Genomic DNA, 22025 nt, shown 5'->3' with positions numbered 1-22025 from the left:
AAAAACAAGCTGCTTGTATCGATTCCCATTGTTTACAGAACAAGTTGGAAGTAAGTGAACATAAAAGACAAGAGCAGGCATGTTGACATGTAAGCAATACCTGAGTTTGTTATCCAAGACACCTATGGTATTCTTAACCAACTTCCAATACCTCCAAGTGTGCCTTATTGGAGCAGAAACAAACTGTTACTTGGATACCATCATTACAAAAAAAAAAAAAAAAAAACCTTGTGCAGGAATCTTCCAAGCAATGATATTTTAAGATGTTTTGGGGAAGCAATTAAGGTCAGAAAGGAGTGGAGTGGTTGAATCCGGATGGTTGGCTGGAGAATATACTTTAAATAAACCACAGCTTTATGTTTTCATGTCAGAAGACCTACTCAAAGACGCTATTGTCAAAGCCCTTATTCTGGCCATAGCCTATCACTAATTTAAACCAAGATTCATAGCCCAGAGACATTGACAACAACAAATCTAGCTCTTCCTTTATTCTTACAAGCAAGCATTACCATATGTTTTTTTGTGAAAGCTTTTACAGGTTAGGAATGTGTGTGTGTGAAACGTATACTGCTAGTCACATTGAGAAGATTAATTTGAATGCCAGCCAACAGATGAGCTTTTAATTATGGTTACAAAGACTTCAGAAAACATATTTATTCCCTTCCGCTCAATTCCCAGTTTCTCTTGAAGATTAGAACCCCCTCCTCATTGCTCTAAACGCAACAAAACAAATCTGTTTATAACAATGACAGGAAGGACAAAATTAGCTATTGTGTCCAAGAAAAACTGGGAGACACCTGTGACAACATCAACAAGAGAGTTATAAACAACAAACAACTTGGAGCCTTACTGGTGGTTCAAAGTAACCCTTGCACACTTAACACTGAAGTCCAAAAAAAGCTGTCTTCCTCCTGGATCATGCAACCCTACACTACCTTTCAACATACACACACATTTTTATTTTCTATCTGTTTGTTTAGTTTTCAAAACTTAATTTTGGTTCTTACAAAAGTGTTGTATCCTCTAAAGTGGTGAGAAAACAGTTTGGTTTCAATGCAAAAAATGGTTTTGAGAGGGCAAAGGAGACACTCAGACTCATTTAGCCAAGTCGAATTGAACACAGGCCTCCCGAGGTGAAAGAACATTACATTCAAATTATTCTTTTCTGGCAGCGTCGGACACAAACCTTCATTTTCTCACAGAGTTATTCTTGTGGGTTTCAACATTCTATCACAGACTTTGTGAATTATCTTATCTTCTTCAATCATGAAAGGCCAAGCAGAAGGCAATATTTCACCACTCACCCTAGGATTTACTGTACAGATAATCCATCGAGGCTAGATATGGGAGTAGGTTTATTGGCAAGAAGACTTTTCTTAGCTGTGGCATAAGTACAACAACTGTTTAGCCTCTACACAAAGAAACCAAAGTGACTCACAAATACAGTTCTTTAAATTGGGAAATTTTAAATATTAATGTATCATTCATTGCATTAAAAAATGAAGTGCATACTTGAATAGCTATCTGTTTAGGTGTGTTCCTTGGAAAAGGTTATTCTGTATTATTTTTCACTCCTGAGTATTAACAAGATTCAGACATGGAACAAACTCTTTCTTTACAAATGCAAACTAGATTTACTTTATTCTTTCATTACATCAAAAGGTACACAAGTATAGGTTATCCTTGGAGTCATGTAATTGATTTGTATACCCTAGCCTCAAGTATATTACAGTAAATCATTTTTGCTTTGCTGTAGAATACTACAGGATAAGTGCAGCCTATTTCAGCTAAGTCTTTTCTGGCAGTCTTTGTTTTTAATTGATCTTTTCATTTCACAAATTTTTTTTTTTCATTGACTCAGGTGAAGAAAATTTTTCTTGGCACAACACTGTAAGTTAACTTCCTGTGTTACAAGAGACTGGACCCCACAGGAAATTATCTGGGGTCAGTGGGGGCCTTGTTGCCTGTAACACCGCTATATAATAACAGACAACATAGGTGTCACCGGAGTGAAAGTGAAAATGAATTCTGAAACACAAAGAGATCAGCAGGAGAGCTGCAAGAATCTTGTTAGAAGGTTGCTATGCTAACCAGGCATTTGTCAGGAAATGTACCCATGTATTCTAGGCTCAGCTTGCAGGGGAGATGCAAGTACATTCAAACTGTGCACAGCATTTACTCCATTAAAGCTTTTAAAAGGCTTTAAATTAAATAGTTTGCCTTGAAAGAAACCAATCCGATTTCTGACACAGGAAATGTTCTTTTTTTCTGAAACCTGACATTCACAAAGCAGAAATAAGTCTGTGGCTTCAGTTTTTACAAGCCCCTATGACAGTTTTTAAAACATTTGTTCATGTTTTTACAACTGGTCTTCATCAATGATACCGGCATCCAAGCCAGAAACCTCTTCTCCAGTGTGTCTCATTAGTAGAAGTCATTTATTTCATTATAATCGGCACCGGTTCTCACATCTCTCACTCCAAGAGTCAAAACAGGCTTATTCTGGGGGATGCTATTGAACCCAAAGCTTAAGATAATGTAAAAGAAAAAGCATTCAGCCAAATGTTCATGAACATCTTTTTCACAGTCAGATATTAAAGATATAACAAAAGTGTGGAAATGGTTTTACAATAAATGTAACTGCTGCCAAATATTCCTAGAGGGGCGTCAATTTTAATTTAAAATGTTATGGATTATTAAAAAAAAACAATAATTGTAAATGTATAACTGCTGAGGAAGCCATTTATATATGTTCTATAAAATTCAAACTGCCATCATGTATATTGCTTGATTTAAAGTGCAATATTATTAGATCATGAACTTCACACAATACAATAAAAGAAAAAAAACAATATAACAATGAAGAAGAATGTTCACCTAAGCTTAGTTTCAATTAGTAATTATAATAAATGATATCCAAGTCCATTTAGTTTCAGTTTTTACTGATTTTTAATGAAAAAAACTCCCAGGTTTTACAAAAGCTTTTAGAATACGTAAAAAAAATACCAAGAAAGGGCCTTATTCTAATGATTTAAACAACGATGATCACGAATCACATTGCATAATAGAAAAAAAAAATTCATTAAGGTAAAAAGAAGAAGAAAACTACTGTGATACTATACTATATACTATATCAACGACTATGATCATGTTCTGGACTTCTATTCTTCCGTTTTTTGCAAGTGTCGATGCACTTACCCAGTAAACAAACAAGACTGTAATGTGATTACTGGAGTTCCATTAGAATTAACTCTCACAAACTTAATTATGGTTTGTTTCAATTATGTGCATACATGAAGGAGCAGCAGGTACTGAACATCAGTCAAACCAATTACAGAATATGTATCACGAAAATGGGACTTTAATGGTATTATTGCAAAACCTATAGTGATGTTTAAAAATCATTTGAAGCACTTCTCGTTTTCATTATTTCTCTTTCTCCATTACTGCAGTTGTAATGCAATGAACTGCAGCATGCAGTACTTTAGACACAGTAGTGTTTTAATGTAGCCCATCTGAAGAAGCATTTGAGGGAGTTGAGAAAATGTGTAAGGGTAGAAATCCCATTGAATTCCCTGTGACCTCAGTGTTCTAATTCACAATGATTCTGATTAATAATAGCTTAATTGAAAAATAAAAGCAGACCAGAAAACACACAAAAATGACTTATTACAGCATGTATCAACTTACTAGACCTTTTCTCATTGTTTAGTTTTTTTCATCTATCATTTTAAAGCTTTTTGCGCCAACAGCAGCAGCCACAGTTAAGTGACGGGAATAATAAGAATAATAATGATGTATGAAGATACATTTTTAAAATGGGTTATTAGTTGTAAAACCAGGGCAGTGTTGCAGTGAGATGATTTAAACCCCGTTAACAGAGAACACATAATATCCCAATGCCTGAAAAGCCTCATTAATCTACTGCTGTACATCTGAATGATTTGCACATAAAAAACGTAAGTGGCCATTTTAGTCGGACTGTCAGATTCTGCTTTCGTGCCGAACTGTATCCCTCAAGACACCATGTTCTTTCCTTACAGAAACAACTTTGTTTGTTTTGACTACTTCAGCCCAGGATTTGGTTGGCTTATTAATAAAGTTTGTGTGCTGTTGTCTTTGGCCCACACAAGCCTTTTTTCCCTTTAATTCAGGCCAAGAGTGGTGTCATCTGTATGCAAATCAAGAGAAGTGAAGTGCAAAGAGGAATACAGTGGAAGAGACATGAGACATAAGGAGAGCAGCACTGTGAGTCTGCTCCAGCATAGCCAAGTATCTCCTTGTGTATGGGTGGGATGGTTGGTTTTCTGCATGGTATTGATCCCTATTTTAAAGCAAATGCAGTAAAAGGTCAAATTTCTGAAAAAAAAGCATACTTTTATCAGCAAGACATACAGTATTTGCAGATTTTGATACTGTTCAGAGCATTTTTTTTGCTTGTTTTATAGCATAATAAGGAATTTAATATTGCCTTTTCAATTTAGAATAGGACCCATTGTGCTTAATAGAGAAACAGCTGTGTGCAACTGAGGGACGTTCCTGGACTCTAGCAGGGTTACTGAACCCTCCAAGAAAATAATCAGAAAGAGGTACAGGTGTACTAAATGATGCCTTTGTTCCTGTTAACATCTTGCCAGCATTTCCTCTTATCAAATGTTTCAAATCAGTCCCCCTTTCGACTGCCAACTGACAATCGCTCCACCTCGTCCTCTTCACAATGTCGTGTGAGTAACTGCTCTGAATATGGCTTGCAGTTTAATCAGAACTACAGGCCGACTTTGGGCCTGAAGGAAGTTGTTTTGATGAGTCAGTAGGGGGGACTCTAAACTGTGAGGGCAAAAAGTCAGCCTTTGTCCCAGCATGAGTATATGGGGCAAATGTAAGCTGTTAAACTGTGCCCTGTCTACTTTGTAGATATAATGTCTTGTTGGTAACCCTGCTGACCTGACTGCATTCCAGTACAGGTGATAAAAATCTGTGGGAAACTGTATTCTAAATACATTCCCTTTTTTCTGCATATTATTTTCAATAATCAGACAATCACATTTATTATTCTCTAATATACAGTATATTATTAAAGTGTGTTGGGCTTTTCTGTCCTCTTTTAAGATATTAGGCTTGGTATATGCTTTAGGTCTTTGTATATCTCATGTATGCTGATATATTTAAAAAACAATATCTGTCCATAATGACAAATTTTTCCAGTCTCATTGCTTAACCATTCTACAAGCCTTGATAGTAACCTAGCCAGTTGACAATAACAGGATTGTGGGACCAAATTTTATTTGCAACACTAATACGGTTAAAAAAAAGAATAACGAGCAGCTAATCCAGCGAAAATTCATCAAAACAGTTCAGAGAGCGGGTGGTCATGTGGGTGGGTTACAAGCATTTGGCTAAACCCAGGGAAGGAACTGCAAGGACCGGCCAGGGCTGGTAAAAATCAGGGTGTCCTAAATTAGAAAAGCATCTGGAATGGTTTCTAAACAGATTTACATCTGCTGAAACTGTGTCCTAGCAGAATGAAGTGGAGTTCTGCTACAATTGTTTTCATAGGTCTTGTTCAGCTCACAGGAGAGAAAGTCACCTACCAGGGATCAGCTTTAGTTTTTTTTCCAGTCGGACAGTGCTAAACAGAGATCAATGGGGATCTCACACTAACACCTGCACCACAGCATTAATGACAGCATGAAAGGGAAATTAAATGACCTTTCAGACTGCAGGAGATTCATTAGTTGGTGTGTTTGTTTTCATTAGGAGTCTCGATTATTGAATGAAACCCCATTCCATTTTTTTAAGCTTGTTGTCAAAAGCTGTTAGTGACTCTTGCACATTATTAGGAAAAATAACGAGTTGCAATTATTTATGTATATGCATGAGTGTGTCACTAATGGTTTCCGAATAACGTTTCCAGACCATGGTTAGAAAGTCATCAACCATTTAATGGGATGCATCAGTTAAATGTTCAAAACGTGTTTTTTCCATTAGCAAATCTCTTAATGAAGATAGACACCATGCAACATAGTCTAAATGCTGATTTAAACAGAAGATTGAGTCAACGTTTTTTCATGGCAAACATGCCAATTCCAGGAAATTTGAAATATCATGTTTGGTTGCCTTGTAGTGTTTGAAAGCAAAATCATTTCAGCTGATTGTTTCTATCAGCACTAGGTTTGTAGGACTTGTACTTACCCTTTAAAGCACTAAAAGGCGACTAGTGTTGCATATATATGGGATAAATTAAAGTATATAAAGTTTATTTGAATGGTTGGCTAAATCCTGAGCCATAGCCCTAGGCTCCACACATGTCACCAATTTGTAATCCAGAAATGTCTACATCAAACATTTTGTCTGTGCAGTGGAAATGAATTAGAAACACTTACTTGTTTTTCTCTAGAGCTAGGACCAGCTGTTCATCCTCAGCTTCAATCAATAACTTCACAACTGCAGGATAGCTCTGAAATAAAATCAAACCAAGAAACTTGATTTTCCAAAACCTGTGCCTTGAAATAAATATTGAGGCCAAATTTCAAAAGGCTACAGATGTAATTTCAGTTAGCGCTAAGGCAAAGCCGCTCCAACTGCATACTGAACAAAGGGTTCAAACACAGTAGCTGCTGCAGTTCAGGGCAGTCAAGGAAAGAACAGGGTTAAAGGTGCAGCATCACACATGGGTTTTAAACTTGAATACTTCAGATCTGTAAAATTTGATATGAAGGAAAAGAAACAAAACACCACATGTAAAGAAGTGGCATAAAGATTTGTCTTATGGAGGTGTCAGGGAGGAGGGATCTTATAGAAATGAAAAATTGAGCACATTCAGTACATTGGGAGTACATTACATCCACTACATGAATCAACAGGTTAAATACTGCAAAGAGGTAGAATGGGAGGTTAAGATTTGTACATTTGTATAAAAGATTGACAGGTTAAGATTTGTAGATTTGTACAAAAGATGATCACATTATGTCCAAATGCCACCCAGACTATCTACAGAAGTCAAGAAGTCTATGACAAAAGTTCAGTAGATTGTGAACATTCAAGTCAGTTATTGTATTCACTGTGCAGTGTGACAGACAACATGAACAAGGATCCTAAGCAAGGTCTGGCACCCTGATAAGATGCCAAACATGCATGCAATGCTCAATCATTAACAGCAATGGCTGCAGTAAAGAGCACTCTATTAAAAGGAAGGCATGTGGTGAAACTCCTTGATTTCCTATTGCAGTCTTAGATCCAGTTTCTCTCAATACTGTTCTAGCACTGTTCCTGCTTTGTGGGCAGTCAGGACAAGGTGTCATATCATATTATTAGAATAATCAGTTTGTTACAAATGTTACTTTGAGGGATTTTTACCAATGGAAAATAAATAAATACAAGTTTTTTTTTCCTCGTTCAAAATAAATTTTCAAGTTGAGTATTTTTTATTTTATTTTTAAAAAATGTCCTGGACTGTAAATCAGTTGTACATATAATAATTAATAATAATATAATAAATAATAATATAATTATATAATAATAATTTACACCAAATATGTGGTGTATAAATAATGATCATCAACAGATGTTTATCATTTCTGCACAATTAGATAAGGACAATCCATCTATTCTTGCCTGCAAAAAAACTGTGCTCCAAGTATAAATCTACGTAAATGGCTTATGTGGATACAAGCATTCCTTGCTGTTTTGCTTACACATGCACTGAAAAATACAAGATGGATGGAAAATATTAATTGAGCATTTTTGACATATAGAGGATTTAAGCCCCAATTCACAGAGCCTTAATTCATGAGCCTTAAAAAAAAAAAAAAAAAAAAAAAATTGTTTTGATGGATTTAATAAAGTTTAATATTCAGTCCCAGACTGTTGCTGGGTTCTTTAACAACTATCTAGTACAGTTTTATGAATATTAACTGTACTTAAATCATAACAAGTTACTTCAAATGTGTTTAATCTTTTATGCACAGGTTTATAAACATTCTCTTGTGTCCAGCAGTGCTTTGAGAAATGAGAATAAACTAATAAATTAAAAACAGTTTCTTGAACTAAAATCTTGATTTAATTCATCAAAATATCCTAAAAATGAATTGTAGGTGGAAACATACAGTAAGTGATACTCTTTCACAAAGACAGCTGCACCTGAACAGTTAGTTTTAACAATATTGTAATTTTGTATTATACGTAAAGATTTTTAGGACTATCAGGGGTGCAAATTTGGTGCTATGGCGCTAGATTCTATCGCCAGGGTACCTCATTGATTTAGGCAGAGTTTGATAATTTAGCACCGTAGGCTCTCTCGTACTAAACTTTCATAGCAGTTTAGCACCAATTTTCTAAACGATTTCCACCCCTGCTTATAGAAATCTTTAGCTCCTGTTCCTGGTTCTAAATGAAATCGTACTGAGACACAAACCCACTTTAAGGCTGTTTCTGAGTCCATCCCATTTTCCCAGACTCCTTACAGCTGCTATGTAATTGATTAGATGTATTGTATTCTTTTAGCCAAGTGTGTTTCGCTCATATCTTTTCTTTATCCAAGCATGTCTTGGCAAGCTTTTAAACATCATAGCAAATCATGTTTTAACATACCATTTTTTTCCTGCTTTATAAAGCCAGCACAAAGTAGTTCTCCATCATAAATGTTGAAAATCTGAAACCTATGTTTTAAATATTGATGTGCATGGTTAGCACCCATTTTCACGGAGCCTGGCAGAGTTACTGATAATACAGTGGATGACTACTACTTTTCAGACATTTCACTGAAGTTCCAGAAGGCAGCAATTGTGGTCAAGCGCAGTCTCTTGACCATACTTTCAGTTGTAGAACATGTGGTCAATTTGTAAAGGTTCCCATAAAACTGAAATGTACAGAATGTGCTGAATTGGGACTCTGATTAACCCACCATAACCGCTCTTTTCAGAATACATTTTATAGCCCCAGAGTTCAAATTGGTGGAGCGTGCCGCTATTTTGACATAGCTAAAGCTAAATAGGAAGATTTGCCAATACATTTTAGGGAGATTCATATAAAATAAATGTTTAGTAGCCACAAAATAGCTGAAATGTACATTTTAACGGATATTAGCGCAAAATAAATAGTTTGTCTTATATATATATATATATATATATATATATATATATATATATATATATTATATATATATATATTATATATATAGGCAAACAGAACGGAACAGCGCTGCTGAAATCACAGTCAAGGCATCCTACGACTGTCTTTATAATACACTACCTGCATTCATTTATTTTAAAATTAGAAACTTAGTAATAAACAAAATAATTTCAAAGCATGTCAGTAAATTGTGTAAAAGCTCACCCTCAAATGCAGGTTGTTGATTGGTTTCTGCTGCCCTCCTTCAAGTAGAGACGGGACAAAAGTCTCATAATGGTCCCGTTGGTTTAATGAAGTTGGCTGCCTCAATGGCTCTGAAAGGTCTGCTAAGGAAATGCAAGCAAAATGTATGTTATTTACAGGTCCTATCTATATACAGTACAAGTGTGTAATTACAGCATTGTAGGGCACACATCAGCTCCCCAACACATATCCTTAGTAAGCATTAGCAAGTACAATTCCTTTGACAGTTTGCCCTTGTGGTACATTAAAAACCTCACAGATCGCCTCAGCCAATCAGGTTCTAAGTAAAGTGCTCATTATCTCACAGGCAGATGCCCTCAAACAAGGACTTTGAAATGTATACAGTGACAGTAATGTCAAGCATCCTAAGCGATCCAGTCCAAATTATAACCTAAAAACACGAAATGTCTTATAAAGCAGATAATGAACATTATTGCTTAAGTAGTTTACCATGGGACATATTTACGCAAATGACATATGTATGCTTATACTATGCTTCTGGTGTGCTTTTATACCACACTTACTGACATATCTTTCTCTAGGTGCTTTTCATATCCTTTACAGCAGTTCACTATTGTACGCTATTTTTTCATTATTGTACTCTGTTATTGTTGAGATCCTTGTGTGCACAGAAAATCATCACTTTAGGTTTTCCAGCTCTCTGAGTCTCAAAATCCTTCAACAATGCCTTTAAGTTTTATTTTTTTTCAAAGTGGTGCTGCTTTTTAGCATATATTTCTTAGGTAATAAGTCTTTCTGGGTTTGAATGAGGCAATCCTTTAAAGCAATCTGTCCTGAGTTACTGTTGGCACTTAAACTGCGTCTTTGCTTACATGCACCAGTGTTGGGTAACAGTCAGGAAACTGTTTTTTAAATTTAGAATACAGCATCTGGTCACTTATACCCGGCCTTTGAGCACCTAAATGTTTTTACACAATTGGTAAGGTCTATAAGGGACTTCCTGTACAACAAAAAAAAAAAAAACATTTAGAAAAAAATACTACCATCCTAATGTAGCAACAGCAGGAGGACTATTTTTTTACACAGTGAACACAGCTGAAATAGGAACATCTGTGCAAAATGGACTGCAAACAAGTTATTGATTTAGTAGAGTGCACCAAACATGTAACAAATATACATTAAGGAACGACAGCTTTAGTGTGCAACATCAATGTGTGGCAGGTTGTGATCCCGGCCCTGAATCGGTTAGAATGGAATGGTAGTCTTTGTCTTCATCAAGTTGGGGATATACTTGTACTGGACAGCAGCTACACTTGAAAGGATGCAACCCTGTGTGAGCAGTGACTTTTGAATACTGCGTTCTGCATTCTGCCAATTTTAAAAATTCCTTGTCTAAATCATCCGGTTTTATGAGCTCCTCACCAGCTATCGCCAGTCATATTGCATGGCTTTGTCTAGTGTTCCTTTCTATTTCCTTTCATATCAGCAGAATCCCTGCTTGCCTATCATTCTCAGCCAGCACTGCGAATGCCTGCTTTCAGCCTTTCCTGAAAAAAAACTAAAGATGTCAAGCCGGTCCAATGTCAAGCCCGTCTCAGATAAACCCCCACTGAATGAGCAAGGCAGGCAGTGTGCCTGGCTTCCGACCAACATGACCAGCAATATTGCACACAGTCCTTTCTGCTCACCAGGCTGTCTCTCTGTTTCAAATGTAAAACTGTCTCTATGGGATTTAATAGTGCAAAGGCATGATAAAGAAAAGCTATGTACAACAAAGCTGCATCTTCACTTTACCTTGTGGACACCTGTGATTTGTCACAAGGCACCTTTTTGAGACCTCACTGGACATGAGCTGCCCAGTATCACTGAGTTACTATCCCAGTAAAACCAGTTAACCCAGAGGTTCCCAGCAGAGGTGGGAATATTGAGAAGATATTTAAAGGCATATTAAAAGTGTACATATACATACTGTACTGTAATAACCATGCTCATGGTTAGCACCACCCTTAGATTAAAAAAAAACCCCAAAAACTCAAGAAACCTCCAGATTCAGGTTCAAGAGAAGTGCTTGGCATCTCAAAGAAACTTTTAAAATGTAAATTCATGAAGCCCTATTAGAGCTGTTTAAAAAAGCAGTTTGTCTTAATTTGGAATAGATTTCTTAATTATGTTCACATGCTAAAGATTTGAAAAGGAAGCCCTGGGAATTTCACAGGGAGTTCCCATCATTTATGCTGGCAAGCATTATGGCTGCCCCTTTTTGTTCCCATAGTCCACCACTGACCAGAAAGAGCAGGTTATTAAACCCAGGGGACCTATGTGCTTCGTTCAGTGAGAACTATTGCACTTACTGACAGGAAATCAACAGTAAAAACCAACAACAATAATTCAAGGTTAGGAGCATAGCTATAATATAATTTTATAGAGAATGAAAGGAATTTAATTTGGGAAAAAAAATTGAATGAGAAAAAGGTCATGAAGTCAGTATAATGGTTGGAGCCACTACCTCATTGCCAGTAAAGATGAATGGTTTGCCATTTTTCTAGAAGTGGACCATGTCGCTATTCATATTATGTATCTATACTATCTATACATAAATTGTAACTTCTAATGTCTAAAACACCATTTAAGAACAGTGCTTCTCAGACAGCTAAAAACACATATAAATTAAAGTTAGGTCAATGTAATGGCTAAGCTGTTTATATTGGCCTGAGATTTTACAGAAAGTTGTAAAACTGTACCTGTCTACATCATTTTTTGAAGATGCAACATCGACAATGGATAATTGCAAAGCATATGACATGGTTTATTTAAATTTCTAGAAAGCTTTTGACAAAGTCCCACATAAAAGATTAATTCTCCAACTGAACGCAGTAGGGATTAAAAGAAACACATGTACATGGATTAGGGAGTGGTTAACATGTAGAAAGCAGAAAGTACTGATTTGAGGAAAAACCTCAGAATGGATTGTGGTAACCAGTGGAGTACCACAGGGATCAGTATTAGGTCCTCTGCTATTCCTAATCTACATTAATGATTTAGATTCTGGTATAGTAAGCAAGCTTGTTAAATTCACAGACGACACAAAAATAGGAGGAGTGGCAAACACTGTTGCAGCAGCAAAGGTCATTCAAAATGATCTAGACAAGATTCAGAACTGGGCAGACACATGGCAAATGACATTTAATAGAGAAAAGTGTAAGGTACTGCACGCAGGAAATAAAAATGTGCATTATAAATATCATATGGGAGATACTGAAATTGGAGAAGGAATCTATGAAAAAGACCTAGGAGTTTTTGTTGACTCAGAAATGTCTTAATCTAGACAATGTGGGGAAGCTATAAAAAAAGGCCAACAAGATGCTCGGATACATTGTGAAAAGTGTTGAATTTAAATCAAGGGAAGTAATGTTAAAACTGTACAATGCATTAGTATGACCTCATCTTGAATACTGTGTTCAGTTCTGGTGAATATTGTGCTCAATTCTAAAAGGTATTGACAATGTCGACCCAAGGTACTTTTTCAACCTGAAAAGAAACAAGGACCAGGTGTCACAAATGGAGATTAGACAAAGGGGCATTCAGAACAGAAAATAGGAGGCACTTTTTTACACAGAGAATCATGAGGGTCTGGAATCAACTCCCCAGTAATGTTGTTGAAGCTGACACTCTGGGATCCTTCAAGAAGCTGCTTGATGAGATTCTGGGATCAATAAGCTACCAACAACCAAACGAGGAAGATGGGCCGAATGGCCTCCTCTCGTTTGTAACCTTTCTTATGTTCTTATGTTCTTATATTATGCTAACCTATCCTTACCTTAATTCAACTGTTTGCTTTGCAGACATGATCTTATTTGCCTGACTTGTCACGGAACTCAATGAGGTAATCACTGTTATTGAGGCACTTTAGATGGAAGCTGTGACAGCACAGCTTTGGGTGTTCCTGGGATCTGCTTAAGGCAGTTTCATTACACTGCACCCCATATATCTACACGGGGCAGTACCTTCCTAGTCAAGTGATAACATTCACAAGTTTGTATAAGCCCTCAGAGTAATTATGAGGTTAACTCACAAAACCAGGAGTTCATTTTGGACCCACTCCACTCCAAACATCTTTGCTGGTAATAGAAGACTGAATAAATACCTGGTGATCCCTAGGAAAAGCAGCTCATGTGAGATATTGGCAAAACTGTTTGGGTGGGGTCAGAGATGCCATGCCATTCGAGCTCCGAAATACCTGTGGTGGGCTCAATATTATCTGCTGTCTCAGTCTGTGAAAGAAAGTCTACATCCTAGGAGAACCTTGTTAGGTTGACTTAGCCAGCTTTTTTTTCAAGAGGAGCATTCTGCTGTATGGTGCTTTTATATCAAGCTAGTATCTCAATTATTATGACCAAGGCAATATTTAACAATGATTTTGAGGTTCCTAATTTTAAAAAAAATGGGAACTCTTATGTGCTTACTGTGCAGTGAACACTTAGTTCATTGCTTTTCAAAACTACCTGCGGTTATGACTAGGGATCTTAAATTTCAAACTTTTATCATATCCTCTCATCCTCCTATAAACATTTTGGATTGCATTTGGCTATAATCCGATAAACTTAAAAAATGCTATAAATAACGTATACTTTTCAGGTGCTGTGCACTGCAGGCAACCAAGCCTTGAGTCAGGCTCTAAGTGCTGTCCACAATATTATACTAGCGCTACAGTGTTGCAAAAAGAACTGGCAGAAAATGACTTGTCATCTGCGGCAGAGGGTTTATGAATCATAAAGTCACATTAAAAAATCTGTCAAGCCAGAACATTAGCTATCGGTCTCATCCACAAATGGTGGATCTGCTTGTGATGGAGAAGTTGGCCAGAGGAAGCAGATCAGATGTGAATCTAGCGCCTTAGTTAGTGATAATTATGAGGCAGTCAGATAACAAAGAACCACCCCACCTACTGACAAGATACTAGATGCTTCACAACAAATCTCATTAAACATAATTCTCATTGAATGCCAAGAAAAGGAAAATTCAGTATCTTAACAAAGCTAAGCTTTCCACATGTGAAGCATCTTGTGATCAATTGGACTCTGCAGAACACAGGCTTGTAACACCACTTGATGGTACAGGTTTACTGCCTGTATCCTTAGGCTGCTGGATCATTGCTATCTGTGAGCTTCTGTAATATAATTAATCTGGTCATTATAAAGGCTTTCATTTAGAAAACCATATGACTTCATCAGTCATGAAACACACATGTTTGGCACAGACTGAAAGTGATGAAAACTCAAGTCAAATGCAAACATTTGAAAACAAGGTTTTTATCTCAATCATCCATATGTTTTCTATGCAGCTGTAATGCCTACATAAACAATTCAGTTCTTATACAATGGCATGCCTAATTTGCAATTGCTGGCAAGTTTAATATCACAGCCGCCTGGGCCAAGATCTTGTTCAGTGAGACGATGAAAAATGAATGAACTAGCAAACGAATCAAGTGCATGTGGTACAAGGTGCATCTCACATCTACAAGCTTACATCTAAAGTGATGATTCACAATGCTTTTTATAGGAAGGGAAAGCAAGTGTGACGCAGGTGATAGAGCTGGAATCTTGCTTAATGTTGGGGGAGAGCGTTGAAAAAAAAAAAATCAGCTATTTCTAACAATTTTCTTTCTAGTAGCTGCTGCCCGAAAACCAGAAGGCAACACGTTTGAATCACAGTTGTGAGGCAATCCGAATGAAATATGAGCTTATATTTAAATTAGCCATGTGCTTAGATGAATGGCTAAGGGGTGGTGGCTTAATCTGGGTAGTCTTTTTTGAGTTCCAGTATTTTCCTTAGTTATCTGTTTTTGTTTGCTATTGCATAGTTTGCTGTTCTTGATTGTTGTTTCTGTTTTTAATAACTATTTTTTAACTTGTCCTAAAGGCTCAGTCAAGGCGCCCAACAGTGCTGGCTTGCTCTAATGAAACAGTATTCAAAGAACCGACAGGGACATGAGACCCCCCCCCCCCCCCCTCCCCCATTGCTGTAAATACATAATCAGATGGATGTACTACACATTTAAACATGTAGGCAAGACATACAGCATGGACGGACTGAAGTCCAGGGTCCTCCACATCTCTCCAGAGTCTGATATCCTGGATGTATGAATGGGTGTCTCTGCAGTCTAGCCCTACACACACAGACCCACTGATTTCCTTTCCATTCCAGCTTTTACACAATAAAACTTCTGTTTCGGCAGTACATAACGGAAGTCCAGATGCTATTCAGCATGTTTACACTGTCTCTGCTGATCTTGCTTATTTTCCCGTAACTCAGTACTATGTATTTTACAAAGTTGTTTTAAGTCAAAGCATGCCAGTTAACTCAATCAACCACTGCCCTTTTTTTGCAATTCAAGCCTCAGCTTGGGGGCAACATTCTGCATGTTTCAAAACATTTTAAAAGCCATACTATGCCTTTGCATAGTTTATCACACTTCTGTAAGAACTGAGTTGCACTTTTGTCCTGTCAGGCCTTGCACTGCATGTTTCACAGCTGTAATCCCGAAACAAACTCTGCTGTCCTTTGTCAGTTGCTAATGATTCAAAATGATAATGGTTATATTATTTTTGGATCTGTACTCTACCACATCTTGCCAATTATTGAGTGCTTCTCAATAAGGATAAAGCATTTCCCATTATTTCCAGTAGGTCTGTTGAGGCTAACATTTCCTAATATTGGTGATGAATTTGAGAGAAGCTGCATTTGTTAGCATTAACAAAATATGTGTAAACCGCTCTCTGCAATAGGATTCTATTACAATGCTAAGGCTGAAGAGATACAGTAATATAGGACTTGTTTTTTACTCTCAAATCTTTTATTTATCAAGGTTGGTGAAAGCATACTGAAGTTCATGCAAGGAAAGGAAACAAAAGGAAATACTCTGCACTTTGCATGTAGGGTCTGTACTCCACATGCCCTTTCTTTCATTTGTTATGATCAGTGATTGATTTAGTGTATTCAGTATCAGACAGAAAATGTTTGAACAATGTTGATTCTCTCCATCTTTGATATACAATATTTACAAACAGGATGTCCAACAAATACTACTTATGATTCTTGGGCAAGCAATGCACAAACAACTTAATTGCAACTGTTTATCCTTGTTCATTGTTAATATCCACTGTAACCCAAGTGGAGCCATTCCATACAGATTAGTCTTATATAGTGTTTTTCATGGTCAGGGCATCCAATGACAGAAAAGCACACTTAAACAAATCTAGACCTAAGAGATTCAATTGAGCTGGCTTTTCTGCTACCAACGGCATTAAACGTCATGAGGAGGGGGATGGGGGTGTCATAAATGGAAATATTTTTAACACAAGACATTTAAATAATCATAAAGGAGGGGGGTCCTGAGTGGCGCATCTGGTAAAGGCACGTGTGGAGTGCAGGATGCACCCTATAGCATGGACGAAGCCAGTTCGAGTCCAGGCTATTCCATTGCCCACCTTGGATGGGAGTTCCCAGGGGGCAGCACACAACTGGGTGAGCACTGTCCAGGAAGAGAGTGCTTAGGTCAGCCAGGGTGTCCTTGGCTCACCTCGCACCAGCAACCCCTGTAGTCTAGCCAAGCATCTGCAAGCTTGCCTCTAAGCTGCCTTGAGCTGTGTGGTCCTCTCACACTGTAGCTCCGAGGTGGCTGCACGAGAGTCTGCAGTGTGAGAAGAAGTGGTCAGCTTACTGCACACGCTTCGGAGGACAGCGTGTGTTCGTCTTCACCACTCCCAAGTCAGCGCGGGGGTGGTAGCGGCGAGCCGAGCTTAAATAATAATTGGATATTCTAAATAGGGAGAAAATAATAACAAAATAATTGGCAACTACTAAATTTAAAAAAAATCCTAAAGGAAAACACCTTTGCAAAACATATCTATAATGTCAATATGCTATTAGCCATGTGAACATGACACAATTCCATCCAGGACATCTACAAACATGGAGAGCAAAGTACTGTTTTTGAAAAACATGATTCTGGTCAAAATGAGCTTGTTCTTACAGTGCAGGATAGTACCGATGCTTTTGGAGTTCATTACTTTTAAAAACTGCCTGCGGTTATGACTAGGATCTAAATGTCATTACATGCAGTTGATAGGTGGACATTACCAATGATATACACCACATAGAAAGTTTTACTCCTGGGCAGTTAACTTTTTTTTATTGGTGATAATGTCACACTGGGTCTTCCATATTAAAACAGAGCTGAGTCTGGTTTAGTTATACGAGGCCAAGAGCCTTGAGAAACACTTAGCGTTTCACCGACATGTGTTTGAAGTTGTCTCTAGACCTGAGTGCTACTGTAAAGATATCTTAATTAGGCACAGGCATGAGCGAACATATTGAAACAGTGCTTCTCAACCCTTGTCCTCGTGTACCCCAAACAGTTTGTTGTTTCAACCTAAAACTGTGCAGGGTATTAAAACAAGTTAGTTTAAACAAAAACACAGTTTCTTAGGAGTAGAATGAGTAGTGATGAGACCTTCAAAGTCTGCTTGCGCTGATTATCTGGTGATAGATAACAGTAATAGAGACCAGATATACTGTAGCACAAGAAAAATAATAGCTGAAGCACTAAGGATTCCCTGCCCATTGAAAGTTTCCAAGCAGCTTTAAGTAAGACTTGTGTGACAGCCTCACAGTCAGACAGCTAGGAGTGATGGGCACAGCTGCACCACTGTACTCATCCTTCTTTTCCAACCCCAGCGCTGTCAGAAGCCATAATCAAACTACATGTCTGAGGCAGCAAACTTTTGTAGGTGTGGGTGATGTAAAAATACTGGGCCTTTTGACGAGTGAGGGCGCAGCACGCAAACAACAAAAGACTTTTTAACAAAGTTACAGTTTGTGGATATTTCAGCTTAAGACTTGATAAAGCATAAAACCTGCTAGCAACAGAGACATGTGTATTATGTCTGATCCAGTAATACAACCTTGCAATTCACTTGCTGGGACAGCTACTCAAACCCCACTCGTCTCAAGATGCGAGGAGTGCAATCCTGGTGGCATTTGAGAGAACTGCAAGCAATCATTTTCTTTTTTTTTTAAACATGTAAAGGAAGCATTCAATGTAAGTAATAAGGATAACAATAACAACAGTGTTTGTAAACAGCTTTTAACTGAATAGATTTTAGTGACCGAATCAATGCAATGAGATGTAAAGAATGCTCAGACCTGAAAAATGGGACACTTTTAAACTATAGCTGGTCAAAGCCATGTCTGGTTTTGATTGAACACTTTTCTTTACACACTTCTTTGTTCGTACTGTACACGCAATGCCTTGCAATGCAGGAAGAAGAAATTGTTGCACCCTGGTCTTATTGCCATGTAGTGTATTGCTCCTACTTACAAACCAAACCAAAATGACATTTTATAATGATCAGTCTTTGGACATCCTTGCGATTATCACAAAAGAGGAAACAAAGTACTTTACTAGCTGCCAGTTGCATGTTTAAAGTACAAAGGTTGTGTAGGGGCCAAAACAAACACACATATCATGGTCTGTCAAAATATTAATTTTTACAAACGATGAAATATTGAAATAAACAGCGCCGTATCCAGGGGTGAACTTCTGCCGGTACTCACCAGTACTCTGTTCTGAGTCTTATTTTAAGGTCTGTAATGAGTACCGGGACTTCGTCTGTTTTTCATCCAACACGCTTGCATTCCGTTCCTTCACGCTAGCGCAACGTTTCTCAAACGTGCTTTCACTCAGCACAGTTCATGCTGCTTGCGTTCTGTTTCCTAATACTACTTCTCTTCTCTTAGCTGCTATTGGCCACCATTAAAGTAGGTATAATCATTGCAGTTGATTGGCCAAGTTTCATTCTGATTAGATTTAATTTAGGCATGTTTCATAAATCATCGCTTCGTGTCGGTGCTCATTGGTTGATCAACGAGAGAAGACTTTAGCATTGAGACTTGAAAACAGCGGCAATTAGTAAGTATTATTTTCTTAAATTGGGAGAAACTATCTGAATAGTCGAACAACCATTGTTGCACATGAATCTGAAGACAAAAGTTCACGTCAGTGTCTGCCATAAATTACACATTTGACAAATATTATATAATGATCACAGCGTGTTTTGTCTTGCACCAATTTATAAAATGGAAAGTGATGTGTGGGACAGTAGGAATTAAAATAAAAAAAACAGGATCAACAAAGTAAAGTGTTACTTCAGAACTGGCTAGCGACTCAGAATCGGGATACAGGTGCACGTGTGCTTATGCTTTCCAAACACTGGCTCAGCTAGCAAGGTAAATGTTAAGTAGAGTGATCAACGTTTTGTTTTGTTGTGATCCGAGTATCTTCAGTTAAATGTGAGTTTGCACTTGCGTGTAAATGCATACGTAAACCACAGTAATGATACTACTTTATGAAAATGTGTAATTTTTCACTGTGCTATTGTGTAGGAACCACAATGCCAGGGATTTTTAAAAAATGGAAACAAAAACAAACCTGCTGTCTACTTGTGTACTGTTTCTGACTGAAATATACTAATCTTTTTCTTGAATAGATCGCGGTATAATTAATCTACACAAAAACACAACAGAGAAGCACACAGAATATATTGCAGGATAAGTAATCTGTAAAATAAATAACAGGGACATATGTTCCAGTCCAAAGTTATCAATGTAGCATGGCCAGGTCCTGTTGTAGAGGAGCGCCCAGGGGCTGGGAGGACTTCAGAGAATAAAGCAGAGACTGAAAAGGCCAAGTAATTTTTTGTAAAGCCTGGTACATAAAAAATAGAGGGGCATTTCAGCCCGTATTGCACATTGTTTGACTTAGACATCATTTGTTCATAGCGCAGTTGTTTTCTTTATAAACTTTTTGTATAACATCCCCCTTTTTATGATATCTTGAAACAAAACTCCCTCTCTACAGCAGTTACTCACAGTGTAATATTTAGTAATACTTATCATTTAAGGTTTAATTTAAGTGTTATATTACAGTACATGACTGAGTGATACATGCAGGGGGTACAAAACTTTCAGTATTTTCAGCTTCTTTGTTTATGAGGAATTGATTATAATCAGTTATTTTTTAAGGCTTATTTTGTATTCATAAATGCATTGTGTACTGATTGCGCATAAGTATCTACACTTCTTTGTTGAGAATTTCACCCCTGAACATAGTCCATATTTAGCATTATACAGAATTGTCAAAAACAGAACTAGGCTATACAGTACATACTATAGCATAACATAGCATTGATGTGGGACTCTACATCTCTGTAGCAGTGGAGCTATTCCAAACTATAGCAGAAACAGACATGAAACCGTTTTTCAGCGCTGTGCTGTAGTGTAGACAAGCCCGTTTTGGGTACCACAGCATGAGTCAAGGCAATATAGATAATGGTTTAAACAGACCTGTAACAACACATCAATGTGCCAAACATTATACCGCGTCTCCTTTCAAACAAATGAGCGAACTGCTTATGCCATTGGTAATCCGAAATACTCCGCTTTGTAAATGTCTCGGGTTTAGCATGCAAAACTCACCTACTGAAGATTAAAAACAATTAGTCAGTTCAAATTGATATATAACAAATAAGACTATAAGATAGTAAAGTACACCATAGAAATCTGAAAATTATTTTTTTTAAAGTTTTTTTTTCCCCCCATAATAATAAACTATGTATTAATGGCATCAAAATTAATAAATATATATGAATCATTAACTATTGAATGCAACTTTTCAACGAGAACCCAATTAATAAATACAATATATTGTATCAATGAACCATTGCACCTTTAGCCATTACTATGAAAACATATATATTAAGGTGCGTTTTTCATTTTTTGGTCCAGTTTCAATAACGAACATCCCTTACCTTCGGTTCCTTTTGGAGATGCCTCAACGGTGTCACAAAAGCTGGTTAACGTTAGCAATAAATACTGCTGTGTAATACAAAGTAGAAAGTTTTTTTTCCACCGCCGGCTTGTCATCTTGCCCGGACTGGGAGATAACGTTCATCAGCTGGAATCAGAAGAGCAGGACCATACTATACAGTTAGCAAGCTGGCATTCGGGATGTGAGTGATTTCCTGCAATATGATCAACTCAAAAAAAAAAAACCCCAATATATATATATATATATATATATATATCTTCCTTGGGGCTGATCGGGGCTTGCTGTAGGGGACTACTCGTGTCATAAAGTTTTCAGCCAATGATGTTCTGAACTTGGGGATAGGAGGGTCGCCGGTCCAAGTTTACAATATATAGAAATGAAACGAAAGTCGCCGGTAAGAAGAAAAAAACAAACAACGAGATAGCAGTCTCGCAAACTGCTAGCAGATTTTAAAGTCCTTAGAACAATGGAGCTAAGTCTTGTCCTTGGGTATTCTGCGCGGTCTTAAAGTGTGCCCGTTATCTCCTAAGCTTGTGCTGTATATGTCAGCATTCATTCCAAGCTATTCGCGATAACATTATTATTATTATTATTATTATTATTATTATTATTATTATTATTATAAAAATGATTTTACTTTCCAGGCTCATGGAAGATATCATCGCTATGCTATTTACCAGTATCACAAAAAAAAAAAAAAAATACAAGAAAAAGCAATCTTTTTTTCTCCATTGACTTGTAAACTACTGTTGCAAGCACCTACAGGAATCCAAATTGGGTTTATAGAATAATGTAGTAGCAAGCA

At 37.2% G+C, this 22025-nt stretch overlaps 1 protein-coding gene across 1 annotated transcript in view; it reads right to left on the bottom strand.

Annotated features, from left to right (window-relative positions):
- Positions 1 to 21454, bottom strand: part of LOC121325867 (disintegrin and metalloproteinase domain-containing protein 12-like) — a 64337-nt gene extending 42883 nt beyond the window's left edge. The window contains exons 1-3 of the mRNA XM_041268953.1: positions 21201 to 21454; positions 9334 to 9455; positions 6384 to 6457 (exon numbers count right to left, since the gene is read on the bottom strand). Coding sequence (XP_041124887.1) covers positions 6384 to 6457; positions 9334 to 9455; positions 21201 to 21315 — 311 coding nt within the window. The 5' untranslated portion in view covers positions 21316 to 21454. The remainder of the gene's footprint in view (positions 1 to 6383; positions 6458 to 9333; positions 9456 to 21200) is intronic.
- Between the last annotated feature and the right edge of the window lie 571 nt (positions 21455 to 22025).

Source organism: Polyodon spathula, chromosome 13 (genome assembly GCF_017654505.1).
Source record: "Polyodon spathula isolate WHYD16114869_AA chromosome 13, ASM1765450v1, whole genome shotgun sequence".
Taxonomy (NCBI): domain Eukaryota; kingdom Metazoa; phylum Chordata; class Actinopteri; order Acipenseriformes; family Polyodontidae; genus Polyodon; species Polyodon spathula.
Note: the sequence above shows the minus strand (reverse complement) of the source record. Positions and strands in the feature narration are given on the sequence as shown.